This window comes from Zophobas morio, unplaced genomic scaffold (genome assembly GCF_036711695.1).
Source record: "Zophobas morio isolate AGI-343-1 ecotype UQ-CSIRO unplaced genomic scaffold, CSIRO_AGI_Zmor_V1 ptg000003l, whole genome shotgun sequence".
Lineage (NCBI taxonomy): Eukaryota > Metazoa > Arthropoda > Insecta > Coleoptera > Tenebrionidae > Zophobas > Zophobas morio.
The window spans coordinates 27,163-36,762 of NW_026972108.1; the positions used below are offsets into that span (position 1 = coordinate 27,163).

At 31.7% G+C, this 9,600-nt stretch overlaps 1 protein-coding gene across 1 annotated transcript in view; it reads right to left on the bottom strand.

Moving 5' to 3' along the window:
* LOC135133077 (adenosine deaminase 2-like) overlaps positions 1-9,600 on the bottom strand; it is a 35,327-nt gene extending 25,727 nt beyond the window's left edge. Inside the window, exon 1 of the mRNA XM_064061333.1 lies at positions 9,511-9,600. Coding sequence (XP_063917403.1) covers positions 9,511-9,562 — 52 coding nt within the window. The 5' untranslated portion in view covers positions 9,563-9,600. The remainder of the gene's footprint in view (positions 1-9,510) is intronic.

Genomic DNA, 9,600 nt, shown 5'->3' on the forward strand with positions numbered 1-9,600 from the left:
TTAAACAATGTTAAATTATCCCCGAAAATGTGCATTTTCCCGGCCAAAATATGAAAAATAATTTTTGCAGTCTCATCGTGACGTACGATGGCGTCAATGTCACGTGAGCTACCTGTATAAAGGTCACGTGTTTCGGTCGTTTGTGTTCAGTATTAATTTCTGTTTGATGGCGGCAAGATCGTCGCTTCAATTTGGCGTAAAAGTGGAGCGTTTTAGCGAATTTCTAGTTTATTATTAATACATATTACGGAAAATTTGTTGTGTTAGTGCTGTGAACACGAACGAAAATGGATATTTTTCCGAAAAGGACCGAAAACAGGGCAAGTACGACTTCAGCTTTAATTTATCGGAATCCGTGATTCGTTTATTCGACAATGTTTAAATTTTGGAAAAATTTTCGAAACGATTGAAGTTGGTGGGTCAAAGCTATACATTTTCGCGCTATAATTAAATAAAATTTAAACATAATTAATACAATTCATAATGTTTAAATGTGATAACTATCAATATATGATAATTAAACCGAAAATCATTTTCCTAGGAACACGAGGTTAGCAAAAACAAATTAGTTTGTTTAAACATTGTTAAATTAACCCCGAAAATGTACAGTTTCTGTGCTAAAATATGAAAAATAATTTTTGCAATCTCATCGTGACGTACGATGACGTCACTGTCACGTGAACTACCTGATAAAAGGTCCATCATTCCGTCCTCTCTGTTTAGTTTTGATTCTGGTCTGGTAGCAACAACACTGGAGCTCCGTTTTGGGTTAAAAGTAGCACGTGTTCGCGAATTTCTAATTTATTGTTAATAAATATTTGCGAAAATGTTTTGTGTGTGAACACGAACGAAAGTGGATATTTTTCCGAAAAGACCGAAAATCATGGTAAGTACGATTTGAGTTTTAATTTATTGGGTTCCGTGATTTGTTTACTCGACAGTGCTTAATTTTTGAGAAGTTTTTCGAAACGATTGAAATTGGTTGATCAAAGCTGTACATTTTCGCGATATAAATAAATGAATTTTAAACATAATTAATATCATTTATAATGTTTAAATATGATAATTCATTCATATATGAAAATTTAATAGGACCTCGTTTTCTTACAAACCCGAAATTATTAAAAACAAATCAATTTGTTTAAACAATGTTAAATTATTCCCAAAAATGTGCATTTTCCCGGCCAAAATATCAAAAATAATTTTTGCAGTCTCATCGTGACGTACGATGACGTCAATGTCACGTGAGCTACCTGTATAAAGGTCACGTGTTTCGGTCCTTTGTGTTCAGTATTAATTTCTGTTTGATGGCGGCAAGATCGTCGCGTCATTTTGGCGTAAAAGTGGAGCGTTTTAGCGAATTTCTAGTTTATTATTAATACATATTACGGAAAATTTGTAGTGTTAGTGCTGTGAATACGAACGAAACTGGATATTTTTCCGAAAAGGACCGAAAACAGGGCAAGTACGACTTCAGTTTTAATTTATCGCATTCTGTGATTCGTTTATTCGACAATGTTTAAATTTGGGAAAAATTTTCGAAACGATTGAAGTTGGTAGGTCAAAGCTATACATTTTCGCGATATAATTAAATAAAATTTAAACATAATTAATACAATTCATACTGTTTAAATATGATAACTATCAATATATGATAATTAAACCGAAAACCATTTTCCTAAGAACACATAATTTTTGCAATCTCATCGTGACGTACGATGACGTCACTGTCATGTGAGCTACCTTATAAAAGGTCACTTTTTCGCTCCTCTGTGTTCAGTGTTGATTCCGGTTTGATGGCAGCAACATCGGAGCTCCGTTTTGGGTAAAAAGTAGCACGTGTTCGCGAATTTCTAATTTTTTGTTAATAAATATAAGCGAAAATGTTGTGTTAAGTGCGGTGAACACGAAGGAAAGTGGATATTTTTCCAAAAATGCCCGATTTTTTTTGAAATTTGTTGTTAATAACATACATCCAGGATTGATAAAGTACGGCTTTAGAATATACAAAGTACTGCGTTCATAATTCACAAAATACCGTATGCATCATTTTTAAAGTACGGCGTCCAAATTTACAAAATACGGTGTCCTTCACCCATGCTATCAAACCCTAGTCCTCTCTTTTAATGGCAAGACGCACTCCAGACCTCCTCGTATTGTTTGGTTCTTGCTGGGCAACAGCAACGAGCGAGCAGAGTCATCGCTCTTTGTTGGCAAACGTGGAGAAATTTGTAAATTGTAACTTTTGTAATTGAACCATTTTGTACTGTATATTTTATGTGTTACTAACTTAACTTGGGTCTTGCCAATTTAGCTCCAGTGGTGCAAATGCTTTGTTTTCACGGTGCATTTGCTTGGGTTTTAATTTTGCAACAGTGCATTCTTTGGTTCCGAGACTGAATTCTCCATGTCGTCAGACGCTCTGGCCTGGGGGGGTTCTTTGGCCCTTAGACGCTGGGTCATCATCCTAAAAGGATGAGGTTCATCATCCTAAACGGATGAGGTCAGTCGGCCCTGTGTTTATGCGGCTGCGTTCTCCCTTGGGCGTGTGAGCGCTGCGACCTATAGATTTCGTCCCGAGTTCCATCGGTGTGCTTGCTTGGGTATTCTTTTTGCAACAGTGCATTCTTTGGTTCAGAGTCTGAATTCTCCATGTCGTCAGACGCTCTGGCCTGGGGGGGTTTGTTGGCCCTTAGACGCTGGGTCGCATCATCCGATAAGGATGAGGTCAGTCGGCCTTGGATTTATGCGGCTGCGTTCTCCCTTGGGCGTGCGAGCGCTGCGACCAATAGATTTCGTTCCGAGTTCCATCGGTGTGCTTGCTTGGGTTTTCATTTTGCAACATTCTCAATTTTTGGTGCAATTTCTTCCGGTGGTGTATTGGGTACTAACTTTGTATTTGTATTGTATCTGAATTGTATCTGTATCTGTAGTGTATTCTATATTGTAGTTAGATTGTAGGTACTTGTATTGTATTTCCATTGTAATGTACTGTATAACGTTCTATCCCTCATTAACAAATCCTAGTCCTCTCCTTTCCTAGCGAGATCTGCTCCAGACCTTCCCGTGGTTCTTGCTGAGCATCAACTATCGAGGACAGATAATACAAATTCAAAACCAGCAAAGTTTCACAAAAATCTTGAAAATCGCTCGTTGGTGGCCAACGTGGAGCAAAAGAGACTTTTGTAACTCGACTAACTTTGTTAGCTTTTTGTATTCTTAAGAATTATTAATAAATATTAGTGAAAATGTGTTGTATTGGTGCTGTGAACACGAAAGAAAATGGATATTTTTCCGAAAAGGACTGAAAACGGGGTAAGTCCGACTTCAGTATTAATTTATCGGGTTCCATGATTCGTTTACTCGACAATGTTTAAATTTTGGAAAAAATTTCGAAACGGTTGAAATTGATCGGTCAAAGCTGTACATTTTCACGATATAATTAAATATAATTTAGACATAACTAATATGATTTATAATGCTCAAATATGGTAAGTAATAAAATCAAAAACTTATTTAAACGCAAAATTGAAGGAAACATTAAAATGTCTAAAAACTTGAAAAATTGAAGAATGGAAAATCGAAAATTTGAGGAACTGAAAAATTAAATAATCGAGAAATTGAGAAGTTGAGACACCGAGAAAATTAATAATCAAAAATGAAAAACTTACAAATTTTAAAACTAGAAGATTGGAAAAGTAAAAAATTTAAAAATCTAACACGTTTCTAAAAAATCCTAAGATTGAAGAAACGAAAAATTGAAACATCAAAAAATTAAAAATCAAATTACTAAAAATCGGAAAATTAAACATAAAAATTGATTTATTTTGTTTAGTTTGATTTATGTAATGAACACTTTCGTAAATAAATTGTTGTTATTTAAAAATCTAAAAATTTAAATCGAGAAACTGAAAAATCAAAAACTGAAAGATGAAAAATTCCAAAATTCCAAACCATGAAAAATTAAAAAATACTTCAAAAATCGGAAAAAATAGGAACATTGGAAAATAAAACTGCATAATGAAACACTGAAAAATTTAAGAATTTGGGAAATGGAAATAGAAAATTGAAAAACTTAGAAATTAAAAAATTGTTCAAAAAGCGGAAAAAAACGAACTAATGAAAAATCGAAAAATTGCAACAATGAAACATCGAAAAGACAAAAAAAGACGGCAAAAAGCACAAAAAGACGACAGAAAAGTATTCAAAAACGCCGACAAAGTGCACAAGAAAACACGAAAGAAAGCTAAAAAATGCAAATAAAATGCACAAAAAATACGACAAAAACGAGGCGACAAAAAAAACAATTTAAAAAAACGACAAAAAAGGGATAAAAAGACAGCAACACAGCGACCAGAAGTTAAAAAAAAATACAAAAAATACATACTTTCATTTGTCATTTGTCGCCTTGACTGTGTTTTTTTTCACCTTGTTTCTGACCCATTTTCTTGTAAAATTTTAATATCGTACAAAAGTATTTTTTGTCTCAATTTCTTGTCTTTTTTTCTCGTTCTCTTGTTATCGTTTTCTTGATGTCTTTCTTGTCGCATTTTTGTTAACGATTTTTAGTCGTCTTTTTTTCGCTTTTTTGGTACTGTTTTTGTTGTCTTTTGTGTCGTTTTTCTCTCGTATTTTTTGTGATTTTTTTTGTTGATCTCTTGTTACCGCTTCTTTGTTGTCTTTTTTGTTCTATTTTTTGCTAATTTTTTGGTCACTTTTCTTGTGCTTTTGTTAATTTTTTTGTCGCCTTTTTCTATCCCATTTACTTAAGGATTGTCGTTTTTGTTCCTTTCTTTGGTCGTTGTTTTGTGTTTTTTTTGCTATTTCCCAAATACTTAAACTTGTCGGTGCTTGATAGTCCAATATTTCGATTTTTTCCGTTTCTTGAAGTATTATTTTTAATTTTTTTCTTTTATTTTAATTTTTCGTGGTTTGCAGTTTTCCGATTTTTCATCTCTCAATTTTTCAATTTTTAAACTTTTAGTTTTTTGATTTATATTCAGTAATTATGCTTTTTACAAATTTTATATATTTTAGTGTTTGGTTTTTAATTTTTCAGTTTCTCGATATTTCAGTGTTAAAATTCTTAGGTTTTTCATTTTTGATTCTTCAGTTAATTTTTAAGTTTCCCGATTTTTCTATTTTCTCTTGCCCGAATTCTTAAACTTTTCGATGTTTCATTGTTCCAATTTTTCGATTTTTCATTAGTTCGTTTTTTTCCGCTTTTTGAACAATTTTTTAATTTTAGTTATTTTAATTTTGTCGTGGTTTTTCCTTTCTCAGTTTATAATTTGTATTTTTTTTTAATATTCTATTTTCTATGTCCCAAATTCTTAACCTTTTCGATGCGTCATTGTGCAATTTTTTAATTTTTGTATTTTTCCGATTTATGAAGTATTTTTTTAATTTTTCAACGTGATTAAGTGATTAAGTGATTAAGTGAAGGCGACAAATGAAAGCACCCAAGAAAACAACAGAAAATCTATAAAAAACCGATAGCAAAAAAGCACAAAAAAGCGACCAAAGAAAGGAACAAAAAAAAGACCAAAAATTGATAGAAAAAAAAAAACAAAAAAAAACCGCTTCCAAAGAAATGAAAAAAAGGACGACAAAAAAAATACAAAAAAAGCGACAATCCTTAAGTAAATGCGATAGAAAAAGACGACAACAATGCAGAAAAAACATCGAAAAAAAGGCCACAAAAACGACAAGAAAGTCCACAAGAAAATAATATCAAAAGTGCTAAAAATATAAAAAAAGACGTTAAAAAGTACTACACGATACGACAAAAATAAGTCAAAAAAAGTCCACCAAAGCAAGGCCCCAACAGACGACAAAAAATCATAAAAAACCACAAAAATGAGACGAAAACGACGACAAAAAAAGTCCATAAGAAAAGACGAAAATAAGATAAAAAAACAAAAATATAAATCAAATGTGTAAAAAAAACAACTAAAGAAAAGTCCAGAGAAAATGCGACAAAAACGAGGCGACAAAAAGAACAATTTAGAAAAACCACAAGAAAGCGAAAAAAAGAACAATAAACATAAAAAACGGATTAAAAAAGCGACAAAACAAAGTTATAAAAAACGACCAAAAAGGATAAACAAAAAAGGCGACAAAAAAAAGCAAATAATTATAAGACAAAAAACCGATACAAAAAAAGCGACAAAGAAAACTACACAAAACTGGACTAAAAAGACTGCAAAAAAGTTAACAGGAAAGGAAAGACAACAAAGGAAAAAAATTCTACAAAAACGACACCAAAATTTCACAAAGAACAACAAATAAGGCAACAGAAACCAACAAAAAGGACGAAAAAAAAACAAAAGAAATGCTTCCAAAAAAATAAAAAAAGGCCGACAAAAAATGTGACAAAAAAAGCGGACAAAAAAAAGATCCAAAAATCTTACGAAAGAGCGATAGATAAAACGACAAAAAAGGATAAACGGACACAAAAAAAGGCAACAAAAAAGCGACCAGAAGTTAAAAAAAACACAAAAAATACAACAAAAACACAAGAAAATGATAAAAAAAAAACTGATGCAAAAAATGCGACAAAAAAAGACAAAAAAATGGACTAAAAAGACTACAAAAGGAAAGACCACAAAAAAAGGCGAGCAAAAACGATATTAAAATTTCTCAAGAAAAATTAGGTGATTTGGTGATTAAGTGATTAGGTGATTAGGTGATTAGGTGATAAAGTGATTAGGTGGTTAGATGATAGGTGATTAGATGAGTTAGTGATTTGGTGATTTGGTAATTAAGTGATGATTTGGTGATTAAGTAATGATTAGGTGGATTAAGTGATGATTAGGTGATTAGGTGATGATTATGTGATTAGGTGATGATTTGGTGATTAGGTGATTATTTGGTGATTAGGTGATGATTTGGTGATAGGTGATGATTTGGTGATTAGGTGATGATTTGGTCATTAGGTGATGATTTGATGATTAGGTGATTAAGTGATCATTAGGTGATTACGTGATTAGGTGATTAGGTGAGTAATTGATTAGGTGATTAGGTGACGATATGAAACAAAATACATCAAAAAGTCCACCAAAAAGAAGGCGACATATAAAGCAACAAAAAAGGCTCGAAAAGGGGACAAAAAAGTGATATAAAACTACAAAAAGTTGCCAAGAAAATGAGATAGAAAAAGACGAGAAAAACGCACAAAAGACAACAAAAAAGAAACAAAAGAGGAAAAAAAGTCCACAAGAAAATACGAAAAAAGGTAAAAAAACACAAAAATACAAATAAAAGATACAGAAAAAGATGTCAAAAGCACCACAAAGAAAAATGACAAATAGAAGTACACAAAAAGTACAACAAAAAAAACTGATACAATGAATGCCACAAAAAAGACACAATAAAATGAAACAAAAAATGGACCAAAGACAACAAAACAAACGGCTACAAAAAAGTTAACAAGAAGGAAAAGACAAAAGGAAAAAGGCGACAAAAAACGATATTAAAATTTCAAAAGAAAATGGGTCATTGAAGACGACAAATGAAAGCACCCAAAAAAACAACAAAAACGTCTATAAAAAACCGGTATCAAAAAAAGCACAAAAAAAGCGACCAAAGAAAGGAACAAAAAAAAGACCACAAAGGGATAGAAAAAAAAACAACAAAAAAAAGCGATAGAAAAAGACTACAAAAACGCACAAAAACAACGGAAAAAAGGCCACAAAAACGACAAGAAAGTCCACAAGAAAATAATATTAAAAGTGCGAAAAATATAAAAAACGACGTCAAAAAGTACTACACGATACGAAAAAAATAAGCCAAAAAAAGTCCACCAAAGCAAGGCCCCAACAGACGACAAAAAAATCATAAAAAACGACAAAAATGAGACAAAAACGACGACAAAAAAAGTCCACAAGAAAACACGAAAATAAGATAGAAAATACAAAAATATAAATCAAATGTGTAAAAAAAAAAGACTAAAGAAAAGCCCAGACAAAATACGACAAAAACGAGGCGACAAAAACAACAATTTAGAAAAACCACAAGAAAGCGAAAAAAAAGAACAATAAACATAAAAAACGGATTTAAAAATGCTACAAAAAAGGCTACAAGACAAAGTTATAAAAACGACCAAAAAGGATAAACAAAAAAGGCGACAAAAAATCAAAAAATTATAAGACAAAAAGCCGATACAAAAAAAAGCGACAAAAAAAACAAAACAAAAATGGACTAAAAAGACTACAAACAAGTTAACAGGGAAGGAAAGACAACAAAGGAAAAAAATTCTACAAAAACGACATCAAAATTTCACAAAGAACAACAAATAAGGCAACAGAAGACAACAAAAAGGACGAAAAAAAAAAGACAAAAGAAATGCTTCCAAAAAAATAAAAAAAGGCCGACACAAAATGTGACAAAAAAAACGGACAAAAAAAGATCCAAAAATCTTACGAAAGAGCGATAGATAAAACGACAAAAAAGGATAGACAGACACAAAAAAAGGCAACAAAGAAGCGACCAGAAGTCAATAAAAAACACAAAAATACAACAAAAACAATACCGAAAAAGTCACAAGAAAATGATAAAAAAAAAACTGATGCAAAAAATGCGACAAAAAAAGACAAAAAAAATGGACTAAAAAGACTACAAAAGGAAAGACCACAAAAAAAGGCGAGCAAAAACGATATTAAAATTTCACAAGAAAAATTAGGTGATTAGGTGATTAAGTGATTAGGTGATTAGGTGATTAGGTGATTAGATGATAGGTGATTAGATGATTTGGTGATTTAGCGATTTGGTGATTTAGTGATTTGGTGATTTGGTGATTTGGTAATTAAGCCATGATTTGGTGATTAAGTAATGATTAGGTGGATTAAGTGATGATTAGGTGATTAGGTGATGATTATGTGATTAGGTGATGATTTGGTGATTATGTGATTATTTGGTGATTAGGTGATAATTTGGTGATAGGTGATGATTTGGTGATTAGGTGATGATTTGATGATTATGTGATTAAGTGATGATTAGGTGATTAAGTGATTAGGTGATTAGGTGAGTAATTGATTAGGTGATTAGGTGACGATATGAAACAAAATACATCAAAAAGAAAATAAGATAAAAAATACAAAAATATAAATCAAATGGACAAAAAATAACGAGTAAAAAAGTCCACAGAAAATACGATTTAAAAAAGCATAAAAAGCTACAAAAAAGAACAAAAAAAACATTAAAAAAGAGATACAAAAAATGCGACAAAAAAGGATACAAGAGAAAGTTACAGAAAAAGACGATCAGAAATAGGAGAAGGCGACAAAAAAGCAAAAAATGAACTAAAAAGACTACAAAAACGATATTAAAATTTCACAAGAAAATGCGAGAGAAAAAGGAGAAAAAAGACACACTAAAGGCGACAAAGAAAGGGGAAAACACAAATAGATGGATAATATAAATATAAATACGCAGAAACAACGAGAACAAAGCATAGAGTAATAGATGAGAACAACATACAAGTAATAACCGGTTCTGGCTAGAACTGACCTGATTTGACCTGTCCTAACGCCACCCGACCTGACTTGTCCCGACCTGACATAACTCGATCCGACTTGATCTGTACTAACTTGACCTGGC